Source organism: Podarcis filfolensis (assembly GCF_964270895.1).
Source record: "Podarcis filfolensis genome assembly, chromosome: 5".
Classification (NCBI taxonomy): domain Eukaryota; kingdom Metazoa; phylum Chordata; class Lepidosauria; order Squamata; family Lacertidae; genus Podarcis; species Podarcis filfolensis.
Genome location: NC_139608.1, coordinates 5,111,098 through 5,136,213, shown reverse-complemented (window position 1 = coordinate 5,136,213; position 25,116 = coordinate 5,111,098). Strand labels below are relative to the sequence as shown.

The following is a 25,116-nucleotide window of genomic DNA, read 5'->3' as shown; positions in this document are numbered from 1 at the left end:
AGGGAGGTTATACGGAACCCCCGTTCTGTCGAGCCTTTATTTTGATCTGTTTGCGGGGAGGTTATACAGGATCGCGTCAAGCGATTGCTATCCCATACTTTCCAGCACATTTCCCCTTGCTACAAAAAAGGTCAAATTTTTATATTTTTTTGATGGAGGGGGGGAACAGATTCATTGTGGAAGGAGGCCAGCCCAAATGCAACCTGAGTTTGCCGATATGCGATCGACTCCTGTCTGCAAAACAGTGAGAGTCTGGAGGCAGGTTGGCATGGTCAGCTGTGTGGCCAACCGCCCCCCGCCGCCCCACCCCAACCTCCCAAACCCTCCACACACACTCCTAGCCAGCAGGTGGCGCTGTCTGGGCTGTAGGGCTAAGTGGCTCTTTGTAAAGAAAATGTTGCGCTGTATTTTTCTGCTGCTGATCATGTCGAATTAAAAGGCCAGAGCTGTTTTGTCTGCATGGGCAAAAGGGTGTGATTTATTCGTTGGGCTTCTTGCAACCCTCCCTTTCCAGTGGCGTAGCGTGGGTTGTCAGCACCTGGGGCAAGGCAAGTAATTTGCGCCCCCTAACCTGTGGATTTTAGCACTCGAGTCTCTTCCACTAGATTAGCGCGCGCCCCCCCTCAGATCTTGCGCCCGGTGCGGCTGGCCCCCCCTGCACCCCCCACGCTACGCCACTGCCCCTTTCCCAAGGGCTTGGAGGAGACGCCAACCTACTATCTATGCTACCTCATCCTTTAATTTAATTTAATGAATTAGCAGAATTGAATTAAAATGTCTTGCTTAGGAACATCAGAAGAGCACGCAGGATCAGGTCTGTCTAGTCCAGCAATGGACCCAAGTCCAATAGCACTCTCCCTTCCTCTGGTTTCCAGCAACTGGTATTCAAAAAATTGCTCCCTCCAACAGTGGCCACGGATAACCTTATCACTTATGTCACTTCCAGAAGATGCTTGGGCTCAGAATTTGTTGATTTTCTGGGAGGAAGAATTCCAAGATGGAGGCGCAGCCAATCAGAAACCAAAACAGCCAATCTCTGTGCCCCTGCCAGGCTTCGGGGTATCCGCTTCCTCCCCCGTGGCCGTAAATGAGCAGATCAAGCGAAAGAGAGTTCTTACCAGTTAGTTTCTTTAATAAACACAGCAAAGAACAAAAATAGTGGTGCTGACCGGAATAGCAGTGCTCCCAATTAAGTTCACTCCCTGATCCGTCCCTATTAATCCACATCACTCCTGCATCTTGTAATCTGAGGTTGGAGCCTCTGTGTTTTCTGTTCTGACACTTTCTGAGCTCTCCGGGACTTTGGGGAAAGGGGGTGGATACTATCCAGAGACCGTGAATCTGTTAACTCTCTCTCTTCTAGTGTTTCTTCTGCTAGCTGTTCCCCATCCAGTATTTCCCAGCTTCTGCCTTCTGAACTAAGCCCCTCTGCAAACCACTGTTCCAAATCTATACTGTCCTCCTGCTCCTGGGAAGATTCAGGATCAAGGGGAGAGAAGAAGAAGAAGTAGAGTTTGGATTTGATATCCCACTTTATCACTACCTGAAGGAGTCTCAAAGCGGCTCACAATCTCCTTTCCCTTCCTCCCCCACAACAAACACTCTGTGAGGTGAGTGGGGCTGAGAGACTTCAGCGAAGTGTGACTAGCCCAAGGTCCCCCAGCAGCTGCATGTGGAGGAGCGGGGAATCGAACCCAGTTCACCAGATTACGAGTCCACCACTCTTAACCACTACACCACACCAAGAGGGTAGCTCCCACCATTTTCCTCAGTGCAGCCCTCCTCATTATGGTCCCTGGCAGCTCCCTTGCAGTCCTGATCTGGAGCACAGGTGGTTATTTAAGAGACCATTCCCAGTCAGACATGGCAAATCCAGGTGGAAGTGTGATGGTTGGGTTAGGAAGCATCACGTCACATCTCCATGATGACTGGCATGGAGTGGAGAATCAGCTGATGGGAAGGAGCCTGTCAGCTGCCCAAGGAACCTCTCCTTTCAAACTGCACACAACACACACACACACACACACACACACACACACACACACACACACTGCTCCAGCCTCTACCTATCAATGCTAGTAATAATGATTACGAGAGAAAGGGGGGATTTGGGCACTGCAGGGTTTGCACATCGCTTGGCATTCTAGAAGCTGGGCATGGTCTCCCTGTGGCATTCATGGCAGCATGCCTTTGGTGCACTACCACCCACCATTCAGGTCTAGGTAGGAGAGCAGCTCTCAGGTCTGAAGTTGAGCATGTCACCCTCTTTTGAGGCACCAGAGTCTCTGTTGTTCCTCATTCCGACTCCTAAGCACCTGGAATCACTGGAATCTCACACTGCTCAGAGATTGGGGGGTAGTGTGCAACACTGGTGTCAGAAGTGGAATTCATGTTTCCTTGAAATGAGGGATACCCCTGCATGTGCTCCTGCATGTTCACACTGTGACTGGAACTGCCAACCCCACTTTTGGTGGAACAAGATGGAAGACATTCATTGATTCAGCCTTCAGCAGGATGGAGAACACTTGTTTAGCTTAAGAAGCAAAGCTCTTGAGGGTGTATTCTATGTGGCATCAGAGTTGGAACTGCTGTCCAGAGGAGAGAAAGAGGAGAGAGATGTATCCCTGAGTTGTCGTCCAGGGGAGGGTTAACAGGCCCAAAGGAGCAAGGAGGCCAAGAGAAGAGTCACCAAAGTGGGCTTTGTCAACCTGGCAGAGTTAATGTCCAGGCCATTATCCTGGTATGGTTCTATGCCAGCAGCATATGCCATGACATGGGCAACAAACGTCTGCTCCTGCACCCCATGGAATAGGTGAGCCATGGGGCCCTTTGCCAAGATGGCCACGTCCTCGCCCCCATGGGTTTCCGAGTCAAGGGGCACCGCAGCTTGCTGGTGGTAGTCGTCACGCTCTACGGAGAGGAATGGAAGAACATAAGAAGAGGCTACTGGATCAGGCCAAGGGCCCTTCACAGAGGCCAACCAGATGCCTGGTGGAAACCTGTGGTTTCCAGCAACTGGTTTTCAGAAGCGAAGGACTGCGAAGGACACAGGACAGGTTTAGGGTCTAGGCCACACATAAGGTGGACGATCAGTAACAGGATCTCCCTTAGTTTTGGGGGATGTGTGGGTATTACTTTAAAGCAAGTATGGAGTGGAGAGTTAAGCATTTAATGTGGATTGGTGCAACAATAAGTGGGTGGAGGTGTTTGAACCTCAGATCTGGAAAATGGCATAAAGGTAAAGGGACCCCTGACCATTAGGTCCAGTCATGGCCAACTCTGGGGTTGCGGCGCTCATCTTGCTTTATTGGCCGAGGGAGCCGGCGTACAGCTTCCGGGTCATGTGGCCAGCATGACTAAGCCGCTTCTGGCGAACCAGAGCATCGCACAGAAACGCCGTTTACCTTCCCGCCGGAGTGGTACCTATCTATCTACTTGCACTTTGACGTGCTTTCGAACTGCTAGGTTGGCAGGAGCAGGGACTGAGCAACGGGAGCTCACCCCATTGTGGGGATTCGAACCACCGACCTTCTGATCGGCAAGTCCTAGGCTCTGTAGTTTAACCCACAGCGCTACCCCTGTCCCGGAAAATGGCATAGGGAGGGTTAAACACCACAACCACCGCCGTATCAATTAACACTCTTGGGTGACGTGTGCTGTGGCCTTGGAATCCCTTCCATAGAGTCAAACTAGCCTTGAATGTTGACCACACGCCCTGTCCAGCCACCCCCTCCCCAGGCCTCCCCAATTCAGCAGCACCATCCCTCTTACCGCTCTCTTCTTCGGTCAAATTGGGGCGGCCCTGGCTGGTGATCTGGTAGCCCGGCCCGTTCCCATACACGATGGATGTGTACGCCTTCCTGTCTGCTGCTAATGCAGGGGCCAAGCCTGTGGAGGGAGTGTAGTGAACAGTGAGGAATCTTCTTTCCAGGCCAAGGGCCGGTTTCCTTTCTGGGCAAGCTCCCAAGGGCCGAATTCCAGTGGGGCCAAGGGCAAAAGTGGGTGGAGCAGTGCATGCCCGTTCTGCCTTTGTGTGGGAGGCTGCTTTCTACACACACTCGCGCACACCCCTCCCTAAACCCCATCCAGACAAGCGAGAGGCATGGTCTGGGTTCAAGGGCATATTCCAGCCAGGCAAAAACACCCATGGTGTGAAGCAGAGCCAGTGAAAGGCATGACCCAAGGAGAGGGTGGTGACGAGGGCCAGACAGAGCTTGTGGACTCTCCTTCCTTTGAGGTTTTAAAGCAGAGGTTGGGTGGCTGTCTGTCATGGATGCTTCAGCTAAGGTTCCTGCATTGCACAGGGTTGGGCTAGATGCCCCTTGGGGGTCCCTTCCAACTTGACGATTCTATGCTTTTATCCCTGGAGGGCCACTCAGCCTGTTAGTTCATCTAGTTCAATACTCTGAGCAGCAGAGGCTCTCCAAGATCTACAGCAGAAGTATTTCTCAACTCTACTAGAAAACACCTTTTCTTTTTCTTTTTTTAACTGGGGATGCCAGGTATTGAACCTGGGTCCCTTTGCATGCAAATCACAGGCTTTGCTCTCTAAGCCATGGCCCTTTCTGGACGCAGCCCAAGAGACTGTGCATCCTCACTGCATTGTTACCACTATATTCTTCCAGTGGTTTGGACCACCTGCATGGAAGCCTTTGGAAAATAGATAGCTGCCTTATGTTTAGCCTGGAAAAGAGGAGACTGAGAGGAGATCTGAGAGCCATCTTCAAATATCTCAAGGGCTGTGACGTGGAAGAGGGAGCAAGCTTGTTTTCTGCTGCTCCGGAGGGGAGAACATGAACCAATGACTTGAAGATGCAAGGAGATTCTGACACTGAGGTCCAGCGCCGAGGGCCTTCTGGCAGTTCCCTCGCTGCAAGAAGCCAAGTTACAGGGAACCAGGCAGAGGGCCTTCTTGGTAGTGGCACCCGCCTGTGGAACGCCCTCCCACCAGATGTCAAAGAGAACAACAACTACCAGACTTTTCGAAGACATCTGAAGGCAGCCCTGTTTAGGGAAGCTTTCAATGTTTGAGGCATTACTGTATTTTAATATTGTGTTGGAAGCCGCCCAGAGTGTCTGGGGAAGCCCAGCCAGATGGGCGGGGTATAAATAAATTATTATTTATTATTATTATTATTATTATTATTATTATTATTAACATCAGGAAGAACTTTCTGACAGGAGGAGCTGTCCAACAGTGGAACAGTCTCCCTTGGGAGGTTGTGGGCTCTCTTTCCTTGGACGTTTTAAAGCAGAGATTAGATGATCATCTGTTGTGGATGCTTTAGCTGAGATATCCCCATTGCAGAGGGCTGGACTAGATGACTCTCGGGGTCCCTTCCAACTCTACAAGTCTAAGTCCGACCAACAGTCCATGTAGCTCTGCATTGTCTGCACTGGCAGGCAGTGGCTCTCCAGGGCTTCAGAATGGGCTTCCTCAGTCCTATGTGAAGATCCTACAGGACCTTCTACATTCAAGGCAGGTGTTCTAACCCTGATCTATGGCCCTTCCCCTCCCCCAACCAGCTGAGCCCACCAGAACCAGAACCGGCGGGTTCCTCGCCAGCCCCATACCGAAGATGGAGGAGCCTCTCAGCGTGTAGCCGCCAAAGCCAAAGACGTGGGAATGGTCAGCGGTCACCACAGTCAAGGTGTCGGCTTCTTGCGTCAGCTCCCCTGCCCGCTGGATAGCTTTGTCGAACTCCACTGCCTCAGTGAGAGCCTGCTTGGCAATGCCGTTGTGGTGTCCCAGGTCAATCTTGCCTCGTGCGGAGAAAAGGGCAACTTAGAAGGAGAGAGATCAGGGAAAACACCTGCAATCGCCCCAGTTAATGGATCCCCCTTTCATTGGGCTGTTTACAAATTTTTAACTACAAGATCCCAGTCTGCCTTCCACCCAAACCCTGGTCAACGCAGCCCAGAAGATGCCCCAACTTATCTTCAACAAAGAGGTAGAATCCCTCGGGGTTGCGGCTGAGGATCTTTAAGGCGACCTCAGTCATCTCCGCCAGAGATGGGTCAGTCTGATTGTTGCGGACCAGCTCGTATTTCATGTCGCCAGGTTCAAAGAGGCCTGGGGATGACAGAGAGAACAACAGCCTGTTCTAAGTGCATCATGGGAGAAAGGACTGTTTTGAGGCGTGTCGGGTGAGAGGATGTCCAAGAGTCAGCTGGCAGTAAATCACACCATTCAAAGTTGGAGTTAAGTGTTTATTAGCAATAACATGATCTCTGCAGACTTGGTTGAGTGTCAGGCCTAATAAGCACAGCAGCTCATCCCCATGGGTCTGGCGCCCATGAAGCAGTTGCCAAGACTGAAGGCTCCTGTCTAAGTCCTCTCCAGGGTTTTCCCCAAGCGATCTGAGACTTCACCTGTGCGACACTATTTTTCTCCTCCGCCCTTTTCATGCCTCTCCTAGTTCTGGGAGACCAGGCAAGACGGGAGCTTGTCACAGGACGAGTAGGAGACACCTGGGACTCTTCAGCAGCCTGACTCATCTCTGCCTCTTGGCCTCTGCTGCTTCAGCTTCTGTCTCTGATTCTGGACTTCTCTCTGCCACAGACTCTCCCAGCTCACTGAGCCCTGTTACCTCTTCAGCTTCCGACACCTCCTCTTCCCAGTCCTCTCCCTCTTCTCCATCTGTCCACTCAGTGTCATCCCACCACCACTCCCCGGGTTCTGAGTCTTCTTCCCCTGGTGATTCCCTAGCTGGTTCCTCCCACCATTCCTCTGCATCCAACCAGCCCAAGACAGAGGATTTGTCAGAAGAAAGAATGAGTTCCTAGCCCTTTCCAAGCCACAGTTCACACAATCTGGCAGAACCAAGTGCTACAGCAGAGGTGGGCAACCTCCGGCCTCTTGGCTTAAATAAGAACTATCCAGGGTCCTGTTTTGACCTGTGAGGCTGTTTTTGTGAGGATACGCAGAGTTTACAGGATTAACAGCTCAAGGGAAATGGCGTCCTGTCACTGGGGTGTGTTCGCATCTTTATTATGTGAACGTTTTTACTTTCTGTTTTGGCTGCGACAGGAGAAGCATGTCTTCGCTTTCCCCTGGCTGTTGTCATTTTGCTGCTGTACAATGAACGCTTCATAGAATAGAGGAAGCCATTGTACGAGAGTTTTACTGCATGGCTGAGATTCCTTCCACACAGGCACACCACTGCGCAAGATTCTCTGCTGTAGCCGGGAGAAGCAGGTTGGCGCAGTGGAAGCGGACTGGACGCCATAACAGTCCCGCTGTTGGCAGCCTTGACAGACTCTCAACAGAACAGTTTCTCCAAGCCACATCCACCTGGGCATCATATGTGAAGCCAGGTGTGGGGCAGGTAAAGAGATGGCTGCAAAGGAGCCCTCAGGAGCTCTGAAGTTGTTGTGCTGTCAGGTGATTGACAGGACCCAGCAGCTTGTCTCTGGGGCTGAAAATGGCTTCCCACCCCAGGGTTACAGCTTTTCCTAGAAGGCACCATTTTGGGTGCAGTGAGACTGGTGAGAGGAGAGCGGTGCTGGTCTGAAGGCTATGCCACAAAACCCTCACTCCTGGAATTTTACACATGTCATGGGGCTTCCCTCACTCCCCACATGAGGAAACATTCACACGTGAAGAGAGACACAGGAAAATCTGCAGCCCAAAGCGGTTCGGTCCAGGATTTCTGCTTGATTCTCCTGTGTGTATAAACCGGTCTTAAACGCATTCTGAGAAAAATGCTTCTAATCGCTGCAACTGGGAAGAGCGGTGAGTGATATGCATTTCAAGACAGGGCTGAATAAGGCTGTGCCTTTGGAGCACATTCAAAGCATATTCTTTTTCTCAAAGAATTCTGGGCACTGTAGTTTGTCAAGGGCTGCTGGGAATTGTCACTCTGCGAGGGGTGAACTACAGTGGCCACAACCCTTTGAGGGAAATAATGTGCTTTAAAGCTGTAAGCTGCCTAAGACACCATGCATGAAGAAACTGGGAGGCAAATGGGGATTTGAACCCGTTACCCATGAGGCGGCTCACAGCTGGGTCTTCTGCAGCACTCAGCAGCTGTGTTCGGTTCCAGATGTACTTGGTGCCCTAGGAAGAAACACAAAGAATTGAGGGGATATTTTCTACGCCTCCCAGGCAGTGGCGTAGCATGGGTTGTCAGCACCTGGGGCAAGGCAAGTAATTTGCGCCCCCTAACCCGTGGATTTTAGCACTCGAGTCTCTTCCACTAGATTAGCACGCCCCCCCCTCAGATGTTGCACCCGGTGCGGCTGGCCCCCCCTGCACCCCCCACGCTACGCCACTGCTCCCAGGCCCAACGTAGCTTGCCATATCCACCACAGATTAAAATGTGTTTCCTTTTGGAGAATATTTGCCTGTCTACACCAATACTGTCCCCTCTATGAGGTGGGATTTTTGTTAAACCCATTATCAGTTAGGCCAGCATCACTTATGCAGAAACATGACCTGACCAGAAGACTGGTAAGAGCCACTTTTGGAGTTCCCTAATGGCTGGCTGTTGAAGTGAAAAACAGCTCCAGATAAGGCACAAGGAGGGCTCTGCGCATACAGTAAAAAAGATTGAGCTGAGTAAGTGTTTCCAAGGATTGTGGGTGAATGAGAGATCGTGGGGTGACAGGGTGGCAGAAGGTGGATGGGGAGAGAATGAAACAGCAAAGATTACATATATTTTTCCTACACAGAGAGCATTCCAAGCTCTCGCAGAGTGTTAGAACTCCGTCCAGAAATGCATTGCTGAATAAAGTCTGACTAACTGGGAATTGGGTGTGAGCTTCCATACTTAAAAGCCACAAGGGGAAATTCTCCCCACATGACTGGCAGCCGCTCTCCAAACGCTGAAGCAGAAAGAGCTCTCTGTCATGTGCTCCTTTTAACTGGAGATGCCAAGATTTGAACCCGGCATCTTTTGAATTTAAGCATGAGCACGAATCTTCTGCTGAGCTGCAATCCCTCCCCGATGGCTGGCTGTGTGGCCCAATGAGACCCACAGACTAAATAACAAGACCCCCTTTGGACACACCCAGCATTGACCTCTTATCTCATAGAAGCATAGTTGGAAGGGATCTCGAGGGTCATCTAGTCCCACCCCCTGCAATGCAGGAATCTCAGCTAAAACATCAGAGACATCTCACCCTTCAAAGAATTGCATGAGCTGCAATTTCATAAGGGTTGCTGAGAATTGTAACCCTATGGTGCCCAAAAATCTTTGCGAGGAGAAACATGCTCCAGAGGCGTACAATGTGTGCACAGCCAAAGTACATTGCAAATGATGTTGCACAACACGTACACACCCGCTTCCCATTGAAATAAATAAATTAAGGTCTTATATATATAATAAATGTTCATAAATGTACCAAGCAAACACGTACATAAATATGTGGACCACATGTCTGAAGCAGCACAGGAGGGCAGTCCTGGAGCCATTTTGGCTCTCAAACTGACCAAATGTTTTCTCTGCAAGGTCAAAGGAAAATGGAAAAGCCTCCCCATTGTCTTTTCTTTCACAAATCCTGTCTTAAGGGTATATCTGTGTATGAATGGGGTGAGCCTGTGGCCTGTCTCAGGAACTGGGTATTTGTTACTACAAAGGACTAGCCAGGCTCCCCAGGGTAAGCATTAACAGGTAACCTGCCAGACAGGAGATAAACAATGACAGGAGGTAAATAAAGCACTCAGATTTCTGCTGTAGACCGCCCTTTTTGTGATGTAGGTATAATGTATCTGGAGGGGGGTGGTCTTGAGCTACACCCCTTCTGTGATGGGGTATGATGTTTCTGGGGGTGGTCTTGGACTCCAAGGCGGGCAATATAAAATGTCTATATAAGGGCGGGCACACCTTTGTTTGGGGTCCTCTTCCTTTCCTGCATGTGAGCGGAACACCCTGTTGCAACAGTTCAATAAAGATCAGGCTTACAAGCTGCTTTGCTTCTCAATATTCTCTGGCTGGCCTCTGTTCTTTTCTCCGACTGATGGAGAACCTACAAAGGACTCTATAAGGGCTCTTGTGTCCCCCATAAGGGAATAAGGGCAGATTTCTGTTTATCACACCATCCTCGTGTCAAGTCCACAATTCCGAAAGCAAAAGCATTTCGGTGAGATAAACTTACCGGCGAGGAGTTAAGCCACTCTGTGATGAGGTTCTTGCCATCCTGGCGTATGCCCTTGCTGGAGTTGGTGCTGTACTCGGGGTCCTGAGTGCCCGCTGGAGTCATGTACTTCCGGCCGCCGCCCAGGATCACCTGTCAAGAAAGTCACACGTCGTAGGAAGGGTTGTGTGAATGTGCACACAAGCGAAATCAAGCACTCAGGGGAGCCATCTTGGCAGGAGATTTCCCAGGTTTGAAGGGACCCACGGCAAGGACACCTCGAGGGGTGCACTGTAGGAATGGATTTACATAGGCACTTGGAGAGGATATATGATATAGTTATTATCCTTCCTTGCTCGAGTGGGTGAGATCAACAGAATACCATGTTTTGCAGCTTAAACTTGGAAGCTAAAACAAGGTTGATTTAACCTTCTGGAAGCAATAATCTTTTTTAGACAGGGTGGGTTGCCCTGGTGTCTCCCTTTTTCTCCCCCTTAAAAACAACATTGTTTTGTGAAGAAGTAAAAGTAGTATTTACTTACATAATCTAAGCCTTGAAGCAGCAGTTATGGCAGAAAAATGGAGGGGCAGGTTTATAACTACTATCTAAGTTACAAAACAAACAAAAAAAAATTCTTTCCAGTAGCACCTTAAAGACCAACTAAGTTAGTTCTTGGTATGAGCTTTCGTGCGCATGCACACTTCTTCAGATACTCTGAAACAGAAGTTGCCAGATCCTTCTATATAGTGAGAAGGTGGGGAGGGGTATTACTCAGAAGGGTGGTGGGAATGGGTGATTGGCAGATAGCTGTGATGAGCCTGTTGACGACTCTTAACGACTGCAATAGGTCTTACAGGAAAAAGCAAGGGGTGAGAAGGTGAAAAATGGCTTTGTCATGTATAATGAGATAAGAATCCAATGTCTTTGTTCAGACCAGGTCTCTCCATGGTTTTAAGTTTGGTAATGAGTTGCAATTCAGCAGCTTCTCTTTCCAGTCTATTTCTGAAATTCCTTTGTAGTAATACAGCTACTTTGAGATCTTGTATAGAATGTCCTGGGAGATTGAAGTGTTCTCCTACTGGTTTCTCTGTCTTGTGATTCTTGATGTCCGATTTATGTCCGTTTATTCTTTGGCGTAAGGTTTGGCCTGTTTGTCCAATATAGAGAGCTGAAGGACACTGTTGGCATTCTGTTTCAGTGTATCTGAAGAAGTGTGCATGCACACGAAAGCTCATACCAAGAACTAACTTAGTTGGTCTTTAAGGTGCTACTGGAAATAAAAAAAAAAATTTTGTTTTGACTATGGCAGACCAACACGGCTACCTATCTGTAAGTTACAAAAGTACAAAATGTAAGTTCAGAATGTGTGGTCAGCTTGGAAGCATGCTGGAGAAGAGGGAGACGCCCAGGCAGGAAGGAAGAATGCAGTGTTACAGCTGCAGGGAGTCGCAAGTGGGGAGAGGACACCAGGTTGGCAAAAGCTGCCCCACAGCTTACCCTAAGCAGGATAACAGAGCAGAGAGGGCAGGAGTGGATTGCAAGCCCAGAAAGGAGGAGGTTTGCTGCCCCTCTCCACAACCCACCGTCAGGTTGACGTTTTTAACAAGTTGCTGAGCGATGTCCTTGCAGCCTTCTGAAATTGCTGAGGTGGGCATGTCGGCGTCCGAGTACCAGTTCCGGTTCACCACGTGGGCATAGTTCCCGGAGGGTGACGCATGCTGGACTCGCGTGGTGGTCACAATCCCCACAGACTTTCCTGAAATTGGGGAGAGAGATTGTCTGCAAGAGGGACTGTCTGAGCCAGGCAAGAGACCCTCATTGAACTGGGGTTTTGTCTTTGATCTGAAACTTGGAGGAAGGAGAAGACAATGCTTCTGGGCATGTACTGAGTGCCTCCCCTAAGTATGAAAGAACCATGCTTACCATCTACATCTCTGGGATTAAGGGTTTGCAAGTGTGAGGGCAAACCCTGAGCCCAATAAGACGTAACTAAGTTGGGGGGGAGGGACGCGGTTGGCGCTGTGGGTTAAACCACAAAGCCTAGGACTTGCCGATCAGAAGGTTGGTGGTTTGAATCCCCGCAACGGGGTGAGCTCCCGTTTCTCGGTCCCTGCTCCTGCCAATCTAGCAGTTCGAAAGCACGTCGAAGTGCAAGTAGATAATTAGGTACCGCTCCAGTGGGAAGGTAAACGGCGTTTCCGTGCACTGCTCTGGTTCGCCAGAAGCGGCTTAGTCATGCTAGCCACATGACCCAGAAGCTGTACGCCGGCTCCCTCGGCCAATAAAGCAAGACGAGCGCCGCAACCCCAAAGTCGGTCATGACTGGACCTAATGGTCAGGGGTCCCTTTACCTTTACCTTAAGTTGGGGGGGGCACACAAAAAAAAATTATGTAACTAAGCGTTGGGGTGCTGCCCCCTGGTGGCCTGGAGGTGTTGTGACTCCTTACAAGCACCAGAGAGCTTTAGTCAGACAAACCACCCAGATGGCTACAAAAATGGTTGCCAACCACCATGGGCTGGCAAATTGATTCCACCAACCCCTGAACCCCACTTCCTCTGATGTTCTTTTTAGCTGTACGTCTTGGGCAAATGGATCCGCCACAAACTGCTCTGCTCCACCTCCAGACCCAGGGGCCCTATCCTGACTAAAAACATTTCTCTTAAAGCATCAAGAAGACCTAGCAGGCTGGGTGTTGGACACAACATACATTGAAGGCACATGGCTTCCCCCAAAGAATCCTGGGAACTGTACTTTACTCCCTGCGCCCGCTAGTAACTACAGTTCCCAGGGTTCTTTGTGAGGAAATAAAAGTGCTTTAATCCCACCCCTGGTGTGAATGAGACTATGCTTCTGCATCTGTGCCCTCCATCTTACCAGCTGCACGGGCTCTCTGCATCACAGACACGACTTCGTTGCCAACAGTTGTGTTACACTGGCTAACCCGGGCAGCCGCGTTCAGCCCAATAGTTTTGTAGTTGCCCTTCACCCCACAGAGGTAGGCGGTGGCAGTGCCAGCACTGTCGGGCACTTGCCGGTCCACGTTGTACGTCTGCCAAAACCAAAGGAGAAGCTTAAAGGCTGCCCTCTCACACCCTCCAGTGAGCTGTTGGGCGGCCGGCCCTACTGTTGGGGTAAGGGAACGGTAGGCAGCCATTTCCCGCAGTCCGTGAACAGGACGTGAGAAAAGAACAGGACGTGAGAAAATTGCTTGTGACGTGGCATTTCTGTCAGCGAGAACAGTGTCACGTACGCAAGAACATGGCAAAACCACATGGCTGGAAGCTAACAGCTGAGCATCAAAGTGAAAAACAACTGAGGTAAGGTGCATGGAGGGTTTTGCACGTAGAGTTTGAAAAAGTGGGTTGAGTAAATTTCTCCAAGGATGAGAAATTGTGGGGTGATGGGGTGGCCGTAAGGTGGTTGGAAGAGGATGAGACAGCCAAGGTGACATGTTTTTCCACTACAGTGGTACCTCTGGTTACATATGCTTCAGGTTACATACGCTTCAGGTTACAGACTCTGCTAACCCAGAAATAGTGCTTCAGGTTAAGAACTTTGCTTCAGGATAAGAACAGAACTCGTGCTCTGGCGGCGCAGCAGCAGCAGAAGGCCCCATTAGCTAAAGTGGTGCTTCAGGTTAAGAACAGTTTCAGGTTAAGAACGGACCTCTGGAATGAATTAAGTACTTAACCCGAGGTACCACTGTATAGTGTGTGCGCTGGTAAGCTCTGGCAGACTCCTGGGACTCCGTCTGGTAATGCATTACTGAATACAATCTAATTAGGAATCGGGTGTGAGTCTCCGTACTTGAACACCCAAGGGAAATGTCTCCCACACTTGCCCCACTTGCATTGGTGGTGGGTTCTCTGTGGTTCCTCAACCACACCTTGACTAAGGCTGTAGCTCAGTGACAGAGTATCTGCTTTGCATGAGGAGGAAGGTCCCAGCTTCCATCCTCAGCATCTCCAGGAAAGAACCCCTCTCTCAACCCCTGGAGAGAGGCTGCCAGTCATTGCAGACAACACTTGACAGCAGGTGAAAATTCAATCATGTAATGCTTTTCCATGCCCAATGAATAGGAAAATGTGATATAGCTGCCACAGGTCCTTTACTGGCTCTCTGCTGCCTCTTCCAGCAATGCTCCCCAAACCAACTTGCTTAAGACTCATAGCTGTTAACCGTCCCTTATTTGGCGGGAAAGTCCCTTATCCCAGCGCTGTGTCCTGCTGCTGTCCCTTATTGATGATGTCCCTTAAATTTCCCGGGTTTCAAAGGAAGCAGCTCCTCTCCCTTCCTCCCTCCCTGCCAGCCAGGGAGGAGGGAGGCTCCAACTGTGTTGCTTGGCTGCGTTGCTCAGCCAATAAGAAGTCTAAGAACGACTGGGGGGGTGGAGCTTGCATGCCTCGCGCTGATCAAATCGGCTGCGTTGCCTGGGGACTCGCCTTTGCTCAGCGCTTCCCAGCGGAGAGGTGACGGTGGTTTTCCTTGCTGCATCCCCTTTGCCGGGTTGCTGCGCTGTGGGAACCACCGCTTGAGGCCTCTTTGGCTGCTGGCTGGGCTTTCTGCCTTTGGCTCGGAGGGGCTCAGAAGTTGAACATACCTGTGCTGGGAAAATCCCTTATTTTGGCTGCTGATCCCTTATTTTCGAGGCTGCTGGTCCCTTATTTTCAAATCTGTAAGTTGACAGCTATGTTAAGACTGCACTTGGCAGTTGCATGCATGCAAGGTGTGAGCTTGAGCTATGAGCCTTGCCCAAAGAAGGTGCAGTCAGTACAGGCTTCACCTGCTGAATTACTGCCTGATTGGCCTCAAGTAGAGAAAAAGAACCTTCTCAATGGAAAGGAAGGCACGATTCCCAGAAAGCTATTTGTCCCACCCCCCACCCCGAACTGCAGGGACAAGCGTAGATGGAAGGCACCTTGGAAAGAGCCACGTAAGGGAAGGCGTCCATCGCCAGAGGCAACTGGGGGCTCAGCTGGTTCTTCATCTCTCCCTTCAGGATTCGGGTGGCGGTGATAGTGGGGAGGCCCATGCCTGACAGGGAGAAAGAGTGAGAAGGTTTGCAGCCCACGGGATCCTGACACAAACACCTCATATACCCCCCAGTACACAGTGTTCCCAGAGCAGTTTCCTCCCAGAGAAACGACATCTACTGTATTTTTCGCTCCATAAGACACACTTTTTTTCTTCCTAAAAAGTAAGGGGAACTGTCTGTGCGTCTTATGGAGTGAATGCGTGGTCCCTGGAGCCAAATTGCCCAGGGGCGAAAAGCAGATGGTGCTTTTTTTATTAGAAAGAGGGAAGGGGGTGTTGAAACGAAGCCGCTGAGCAGCTGATCGGCAAGCGATCGGGAGGGAGATAAGGGACTCTAGCGATAAGGGAGACTGCCTGGGAGGGGGGTGGTAAAGACAGCGAACTTGCAAGGAGAGGAGACAGGAAGACTAAATCAACGAGGAGAGAAATTAGAAGAAAAGGAGGGGCAAAAAACTGCTCCAGCTAAGGAAAAGACACTAAGGCAAACAAGAGGGAAGGGAGTGTTGAAACAAAGCCGCTGAGCAGCTGATTGGCAAGCAATCAGGGAGGGAGATAAGGGACTCTAGAGATAAAGGAGGCAGCCTTTGAGGGGGGAGGTAAAAGCCCATGGATCCTCAGGATTTTTGCATTGGGTCACCCCAAATTCTCCATCAGACCACATAGCATGTCCATGGCTACAGCCTGCACCAAAAAAATCACGCATCCACTGTTTCCTGGGGCCACAATGGCGCAAAAACGTGGTTACAAAGCACGGATCCACATGGATCCTCAGGATTTTTGCACTGGGTCACCCAAATTCACCATCAGATCACATGTGTGTGGCCACAGCATGAACCACAAAAATCATACATCCACTGTTTCGTTCAGAATTTTTTTTTTCTTGTTTCCCTCCTCTAAGAACTAGGTGCGTCTTACAGTCAGGTGCGTCTTATGGAGTGAAAAATACGCTATTTCACACTCCCTGACTTCACCAAAACAAAAAACAAACCAGCTTAAGGCAGCAGAAGGAAATATGGTTTGAAAGAGGGATTGGTGCTTTGGATCAACTATGAAACTAATAAAGCTTATACCCCAAGGCCCCCAATCCCAGAGGGCCCCCAGAAGCAGCTTTAGTCTACATTGCTTAAAAAAGTGGGGTCTAGTAGACCCAGGGTGGATCTATACACAGGAATAAAATATTATAAATGAGCCAGAAATTAAACCATTATAACAAAAGAAAAAAACCACTATGGAAATCACAAAGAATTTTTTTTTTGCTCTTCGTTGCCATCTGCTGTTGCATATTTATAACACATTCAAAATGCTGGGTGTTTTGTTTTGTTTTTACTAATGTAGCTGAGTCCCCAATTTGAGTTGCATGACTCAAATTGATTAATTTGTTTTTGGTATATATTTCAACAATCCCAAGATTTGAGAGTCAGAAGCACAGCTGTTGTAAAGGTAGAGTGTTGCGTTTAAGTTGGCTGTTCTGCTGCAGCTGATGCATCCCTCCCCTTTTAAACAGAGGTCATAGCAAAGAGGAATAATGATGAGTCCACGCAAGTTCTCAGGTGGATCCCAAAAACGCAAACTCGTGGAAAATTTGTGGAGATCTGTCATGGAACAACCCAATTGAAGAAGATGACAGAGGTTACCCAGAGCTCATTGCTGGCTGTGAAGGGGCCCCTGTGACAGTTCAGGAGGCCCCAAATGTAGGTCCACCACTGTTTGCACCCCAGTTTTTGACCAGAGGCAAAGAGGTTGCACTCAGGTTCTGACTGCAGGCTCCCCATTGGAGTGTGTGGCTGACCATAGTGAGAACAAGATACTGTACTAGATGGGACTTTGGCCTGACCCTGCAGGCTCTCCTTAGCAAATTCACGGGAAACAAAGCTGGGGAACATGAGTGACAGGCTATTTATTGGGACAGAGTGATTTTTGCAGCTGTTGTTAAAGTTGCAAAACAACAAAGCACGGGACAGAGCAACGGAGAAATTTCTGAAACGATAATGGGATATCAGCTTCACCCAAGGCATGACAGATAACAGCAACAAACAGGAAAAGATAGACATAACATTTTACAAGGACAGGAAGAAACACCACAGACAGAATAATTGCCACACACAGGAAGAACAAGGTTATAGTTAGAGTGCCTCACTGGTAGTTCTATAAATCACTTAATGTGTCAATACAAATAGAAGATATTAATATTGCAGTTGTTCTATAAGAGATTATTACTTTGACCGATATGAAATTGAAATTAATAAGATTTTGGAACGCAGAAATAAAGAAAATAATCAAACTATCAATTCTAGCATGCGGGGTGGAGGTGGCAGCACCTAAATTATATAATTCGGTATTTGAATGATTGGTATTAGTAATTGTATTATACTTTGGTATTGTTATAATGAGGCTATTATTGGATTGTACTTGAAAATTAATAAAAATTATTATTATAAAAAAAGAGTGACACATTGACGTTGCACTCATGGCCTGCTTGCCATTGGTTGGCCAGTGTGCGAAATGATTGTTGAAATAGGTGGGACTTTGGCCTGATCTTCTTACGTTATTAATTTATCTCACTTAATTTGCATAACCATCAGTTCCCATAATCTTCGCAGCCTCCGGAATTGTTTCCCTCCTGACTTTGGAACCAGAGTTTCCCTGAATTGTGCACGTCAAGAGTCCAAAGAAGACTATTGACAACACAACCAGCAAATCATTATGGCACACACCTTCTGAACATTTAATGCCAGTTAATGAGAGCCATTAATGCACAGATAGCGTTTCCCTTGATATAGGACTCCTGTCCAAATTGGTTTATCAGCATCAAACACAAACTGGAGGAGGAAAGCAAGCTTCTGCATCCTTGGAAATGCAAGGCTCAGGGAAAGGAGCTTCTTTGACTACGCAGCCTTCCCAACCAGTGGTGTAACATGGGGGGGGGGGGAGGGCCACGGGGTAGTTGCCCTGGGCACAAAATTGTTAGGGGCGCAAAATCCCAACACCTGGTGCTGCCTCAATACAGCTGGGTGCTTCCGTCACAGCTTCTCCTAGAACCAGGAAGTGACCTCTCCAGACAATGGAATGATTTTTCTTTTCTTATCTCTGTGGCTATGATCTCCTGGGTGACACAGAAGCCATTAGGCCAGTGATAGCCAAACTTGGCCCTCCAGCTGGTTTGGGACTACAACTCCCATCATCCCTAGCTAACAGGACCAGTGGTCAGGGATGATGGGAAGTGTATTCCGAAAACAGCTGGAGGGCCAAGTTTGGCAATCACTGCATTAGGCAGTTGAATGTGCAAGCGTACTCTGTTTGTTTCCCTCCTTCCGTGCTGCCCCGGGATCTGGCAACCCATGCTACACCACTGTTCCCAACCTGGTGCCCTCCAGGCATTTTGGAGCCCAACAACATCAGCAAAGCATCAGGTTGGTGAAGCCTCGGCTTGTGAGTGCTGACTTGGTTCTACACCGGGGCTGACATTGTTCTGTGTGCACTTAGTTCTGCATGCACAGAGAGAAGAATTTATTCTCGCTCGTGTTACACAGACAGGGGAGCGCAACCCAAGCGTTTCGCCCACTTACCATCTCCCAGGAAGAGGATGAGGTTCTTAGCTTTGTAGTGCCGGGGACGGAGGCTCAGGGCTTGCTCAATGGCCTTGAGAGCCTGCTGGTTCCAGAAGGAGGGCTTCTCCTCTTGAGCTTGAGGAACAGAAAACAACAACCAGGAATTAGGGTTGGCAAACAGGCAGTGCAAACCTTTCTTATGGCTCCTCCAGATGACCGGTTTATTGAACTTCAGCCTGATCTGCTTCCACAAAGCCTACATGAAGGATAGATTGGTTAGTATTGATTTGTCTGCAGGGAGGATATACACCTTCCCATTCATAGAAGCATAGAATCATAGAATTGGAGGGGATTCCTGAGGGTCATCTAGTCCAACCCCCTACAATGCAGTAATCCCAGCTAGATCATCCACAAGAGATGGCCATCCAACATATGCTTAAAATCGCCAAAGGAGAGTCCACCACCTTCCAAGGGGGTCTGTTCCACTGTCAAGCAGCTCTTACTGTCAGAAAGTTCTTCCTGATGTTTAGTCAGAATCTCCTCTTTGCAATTTAAATCCATTGGTTGGGGTCCTACCCTCTGGAGCCGCAGAAACAAGCTTGCTCCGTCTTCCATGTGACAGTCCTTTAGATATTTGAAGATGGCTACCATATCTCCTCTCAGACTCCTCATATCCGGACAGAACATACCCAGTTCCCTCAACTGCTCCTCATATGGCTTGATTTCCAGATCCTTGATCATCTTGGTTGCTCTCCTCTGCACACATTCCAGATTGTCAATATCATTCTTAAACTGTGGTGCCCAGAACTGGATCAACGTTTGTTGACCACACACTTTTCAGCATACCTGCTTGCTTGTCAGTTTCCAAACTGCACAAAGTTTGCTGTTGTTTAAAAAGTGGAATTGCTGCCCTAGGAAAGCAGAGCCACTTTAACTGCACAGACCTTAATGTCTAGTATGTGCTCGTATTCCTCCTGCAAAATACTGGAAGCAACCTTAGTAATCACATGCAACCTGCAATTAACTGGTGAGGGAGAGATTGCATATCAAATCCCCATAAAAAGAGGAGTGTTGAGGCCTGGAGAACCAGGAATGAACAGTGTGTGGGATAAATCAGCCTCATATAACCAACATGCTCAAGTCTCATTATTGCATGAAGGGGTTAACACCATAAAGTAAGCTGTCCTGCCAGGCTTAGCTTGATCGCTTCCCCTCACCTTGGTTTACCAAACTCTGTTCTCCTACTTCCTACTCTTCCACCATACAAACCCTACCAGTAAAGAGGTCTAAGCTGGATGCTCCAAGCTTCGACTGTGTGGCTTCAGCAAGCCATCTTTGTGTTTCTGCACAAATAATTGAGAAACATTTACCATTTGGAACCAAAGCTATACTGCCTGCCTTTTCTTGCTGCTGTATGGAAAAGCACATTGTCAAGGCTGCCCAAGGTCCCAGCTCACAAAGGACCAACGCTGCTTTCTAATTAAATACAAAAGTCTTTATTGAAGTTCAGTTTCACTTCCAGAGCCGCAGCGCGCAGCTCTACGTCTCAACTGTCAGACCGCTGATGACCCTTCTGAATCTCCTCCCCCTGTACACCAATTTAAGACCCTCGCCTTGCTCCACCTTTTCCGCTGCTCCTTCCTCCTCTGGGTCTGCCTGCCCGCCGGGGTCTCGCCCTTCCTAGCCTCCTCTGACGCTGATTCCCCTGAGCCTTCTCCCTCCCTCCGGCGGGCTTTAGGAGCTGGTTCCCCATCCGGGTCTCCTGCTGTCCCGCGCGCCTGTACATTTGAACTTGGCGCGCGCGCCCAGCCAGCCGTTTTCCTCCTAACCGTTTCACTGCTGCTGTCATGCTTCCCCCTTCGGGGGGACTAGCTGCAACTGACCTCCCCTCCATTCCCCCACTCTCCGATGGAGGCGTGGTCAGCCCTGACTCACTCTCTCTCTCCAATGGAGGAGACGCTGGCCCTGACACATGTGACTCTTCCCCCCCACTACGCTCTGGTGGGGAAACTGGTCCCGATCCTCCACTGCTGCTTTGGGGTTCCCCTCTGGCTCCTTGTTTCTGGTGCGTCCCCCCTGGGACCCCCCTTGCCCAGACCATCGGCGCCCCCTTCTAGGAATCTTCTGATTCGCTGGAGAAGCTCATGGAATCTCTCGGGTCACTGCCATACTCCCCTACGCTGCCCTCGGATTCTTCCCCTTCGCTCTCCAATTCCTCTCTCCCCTGTGCTCCTGCTCCTGATTCCCTGACACACATGAATCTGACCTTTGAAGAGTTTGTAAGTAAACCATTTTTAACTTACCAAATGTGTGGTCTCTTTCTATGCTAAAGGAAGAGGAACTTTGGAAGCAACTTTAGAAGGGGATATTTTAAAGGTCGAGCAGCCTATATTTCCACGTTTTATTTTGCTGCCTGTTTTGTGATTTTAAATTTCTGATGGTGCTCTCTCACCAAAGGGTACTTGCCCCAAGCCTTGATCTAGGCAACCAGCGAATTCTCCTTTTTATTTTACCATACCTACATTTTTCTTGCAACCAAATACTAAAAACAAACACAGTGAACGGAGAACTTGCTCCAGGTATAGAACTTGCTTATTTCAACTTCAAACACCTGCTCCAAATGGGGCCGTAGACTTTGGACCGATTCATCCAGGCAATCACTACTGAACCTTGATAAATTTTATTACACTCAAGATGTTTTTCCTGGCAGCCAAAACAAGTGTCTATTTTAGGATGATTATAAAGAGTGAAATTTAATTGGCTTTCTTTATCACTTATCCAGTGAAATCAGTGCACATGAAACTTACAAGGTGCAGAGTACAAGAGGCCCCTGCCCCAAGGAGCTTACAATTCAAAATTCAATACACCTGAGGGGATGGGAGGCAGGAGAAAGCAAGGAAGGAATGTGCAATTGTCTCAGTTATTTCTGTGGCTGGGAGCATAATTCCAAAGTAAGAACTCTTAGACAGAAAGGTAGAAACATAAGCTGTTTTAGCTGTGCGTAGTAATTAGAGAGACCTATTTTTAAACATAGGAAGCTGTCGTGTTCTGAGTCAGAACCATTGGTGCAAGAGTGTCCCCTCCCCCAATTTTAATAGGTACTTCCGCAGTTTTATTTTGCAGTGTTAATATCTTCACTGTTATTATTATTTTGGCACACTGCCCTGAGACTTTCTCAACCGGAGGGCAGTATGGAAATTTAAAATAAAATAAGTTCCCCCCCCCCATGCTCAGTAGATATGCTCAGTAACACAGACATATTGGTTTGAAGTTGAAAATGCAAGTTACAATAGATAAACACCTTGTTGCTTCAATTTTAGAGCCCAGCCTGTTTTTCAACAGACATTCAGCAGAATATCCCAGTATCTGATAAGGAAATTATTTATCTGTAAACCCTCAACAAGTGGAACTTGATATGCAACATATTGGAGAGAAGCCAAGTGTATCACTACTATTAATGAACGACCAGTGGAGTAGCGTGGGGGGTGCAGGGGGGGCCGGCCGCACCGGGCGCAACATCTGGGGGTTAGGGTTAGGGGGCGCAAATCCACAGGTTAGGGGGCGCAAATCCACAGGTTAGGGGTGCAAATTACTTGCCTTGCCCCGGGTTCTGACAACCCACGCTACGCCACTGTGAACGACCAGATAAACGACATGAAAGACAGTTCCACATTGCACATACTGATTGGGGAAGGGAGCTGATAGAAGAATAATTTAATAAGAAAACAGAACAGAGTGGCCTTTATGTTTTATCGGAAGGGGTGAAATATGCTGATCTGTATACAGTGATCACAGAAATTCATTGAATCATAGGACTGTAGACTTGGGACCCAGAGGGTCATCTAATAATAATAATTGTTTATTATTATTATTATTATTATTATTATTATTATTATTATTACTGCTACTACTACAACTACTACTACCCCATCCATCTGGCTGGGTTTCCCCAGCTACTCTAGGTAGCTCCCAACAGAATTTTAAAAACACAATAAAACATCAAACATTAAAAACTTTACTAAACAGGACTGACTTCAGATGTCTTCTAAAATTCAGATAGTTGTTTATTTCCTCGACATCTGATGGGAGGGCGTTCCACAGGGCGGGCGCCACCACCGAGAAGGCCCTCTGCCTGGTTCCCTGTAACCTCACTTCTTGCAGGGAGGGAACTGCCACTAGCCCCTCGGAGCTGGACCTCAGTGTCCAACCCCCTACAATGCAGGAATCACAGCTAAAGAATCCATGACAGATGGACATCCAATCTCTGCTTAAAAACCTACAAGGAAGGTGCGTCCACTCTGATGTATTTCAATGACTTTGGGTCATGTTTCAGGGGTTTCCATAGCAGGTGGGAACTGCAACAAAAGAGACCCACTGGTGGGAAGAGAAATTAAAATAAAATACCAGAATTTGTTCATGTACGCCACAGTCGCCGCAAGAGCTTTACTGGCCCAAAGATGGAAAACACAAGATTTACGAACCATCCAGAAGTGACAGGTGAAGATGATAGCGTTTGCGGAACTTGCCAAATTGACAGGAAAGATCCGGGACCAAGAGGACCAGAGATACAATGACAATTGGAACAAATTTATTGAATATATAAAGGAGAACAACAAAAATATTAAGACACTAGCAGGATTGGAATAACACCTTCAATGTAAAACAGAAGAGTTATGATAATAATATACGGAAAAAGTATGTGATGTATATACCAGTGTTTGGGAGGGAGGGAAGTCAGGACTCGGCAGAGTCAAAGGGATTATAATGTGATAATAAGGATTGTTGGAAAAAGAACTACATGATGAAAACAATAAAAAATTATCTACAAAAGAGACCCACTCCAAAGTCGCTCAGCGCCCCTGAACTTCACAGTACACACCAGGCAATAATTCAAGTGGGGCAACTTTCCTCACAAATCCCAGGTGGAGAGATCTCTCTTGATAGATCCAACCTGCCCATTCTGAGGTCACCCCAGGAGACCCTGGGCATGAACCGAACACCCTAATCTTTCTGCACCCTGGTCATGTCCCTCTCCCTAAGCTCTGGTACCAACCCAGTAGAGTGGATGATGGGCAGACGCAAGCCTCACGACCCGGCCACATTACCTGGGATGATGGCACCGGCGAATGCCAGCCCCAGGCAGAGAGCCAGTCCGGAGAGCCACATTGCTGCAAATGGAGCGGAGCTGTTTCAGGGCGAGTGGGAGAGATTTCAGGAAGCTCTGTGACTTATAAGACTAAACCCAGGGAGACCTTTGGACACTTGGACAGCTGCAAACCATCATTCGTGGCACCCAGATTCCTCCCTTCACCAGACCCCACCCTGGGGAGTTTCACAACTGCTGCTGGCAACAGGAAATGTGCAATGGTGCGGTCATCAAACCAGTTCCAAGGCTTATGGCTCCAGTCCTCACTTTTTAAGAGTGCTTTCTCTCTGCCCCCAACTGTTTCTCCTCTTCCATTGCTTCTTTCCATTGTCGTCTTCTCACTCTTTTTGGGCTCTGCCTAAACTTTTGTCTCACTTTCCTGCTTTCACCCAGGCCGCTTCCTTCCTGTGCCTTCTGTTATAGATGCTCCTAATATCTTGAACCTAGAAGTCCGAAAGCACGTCAAAGTGCAAGGAGATAAATAGGTCCCGCTCCGGTGGGAAGGTAAACGGCGTTTCCGTGCGCTGCTTTGGTTTGCCAGAAGCAGCTTAGTCATGCTGGCCACATGACCCGGGAGCTGTACGCCGGCTCCCTCGGCCAATAAAGCGAGATGAGCGCCGCAACCCCAGAGTCGGCCATGACTGGACCTAATGGTCAGGGGTCCCTTTAATATCTTGAACAGCTCCTATTTACCAAGGTAACTTGTCTTTCCTCCTTCCAAACTTTTAAGATTCTCCCCCATCTTGTCTTGACAGAAACGGTGGGCCAGCCATTTCAAGCCTCTCCCTTGCCCCACCCCCACTTTCCCTTCTTAAGGTTCTTTAATCTTTGAAATTGACTTTGACCCCCCCCCCCCAACAGAAAAGTTTGTTTACTGAGCAGGTTGAGTCACAGAGTGTTGTTGTTTTTCCCCCTGCCAGCAAACAGTTAACTAGCAAGAGCTCCTGATTGGCCAGAGTTCCAAGGGAGGCAGTTGAGGGCTGAAATATACTCGAGAATGGATTTCATGCTCTTTATTCAGCTCATAGTGGTGAGGAGGAATGGAAGTTCCCCCAGAATGTCAGCTTTATATACATTATTTACACAATGGGCCCCACGTGATTGGCTAATTCCGGGATTCTCCTGTAGGCCAATCAGGTTGCAGATTCACTTCCACCTGGAGCTGGATTGGGTGGCTCCTGTGGACCAATAAGACTGCTGCATTCTGGATCCTATTGTTATAGGACCAATCAGACTGCTGCATTCTGAATCCTATTGTTCTAGGACCAATCAGACTGCTGCATTCTGAATCCTATTGTTCTAGGACCA

General features: G+C 48.6%; 1 protein-coding gene across 1 annotated transcript; it reads right to left on the bottom strand.

Moving 5' to 3' along the window:
• Window positions 1-1,110: 1,110 nt before the first annotated feature.
• On the bottom strand, window positions 1,111-24,019 carry LOC310762197 (intestinal-type alkaline phosphatase-like). Its single transcript, XM_083612879.1, has 11 exons — window positions 23,768-24,019; window positions 18,681-18,797; window positions 14,999-15,114; window positions 12,955-13,129; window positions 11,662-11,834; window positions 10,099-10,230; window positions 7,987-8,059; window positions 5,939-6,073; window positions 5,575-5,766; window positions 3,772-3,888; window positions 1,111-2,910 (listed from the first exon to the last, which is right to left on the bottom strand). Exons 1-11 carry the CDS (start codon window positions 23,826-23,828, stop codon window positions 2,648-2,650), a joined length of 1,554 nt encoding a protein of 517 aa, XP_083469005.1. The 5' UTR covers window positions 23,829-24,019; the 3' UTR covers window positions 1,111-2,647.
• Between the last annotated feature and the right edge of the window lie 1,097 nt (window positions 24,020-25,116).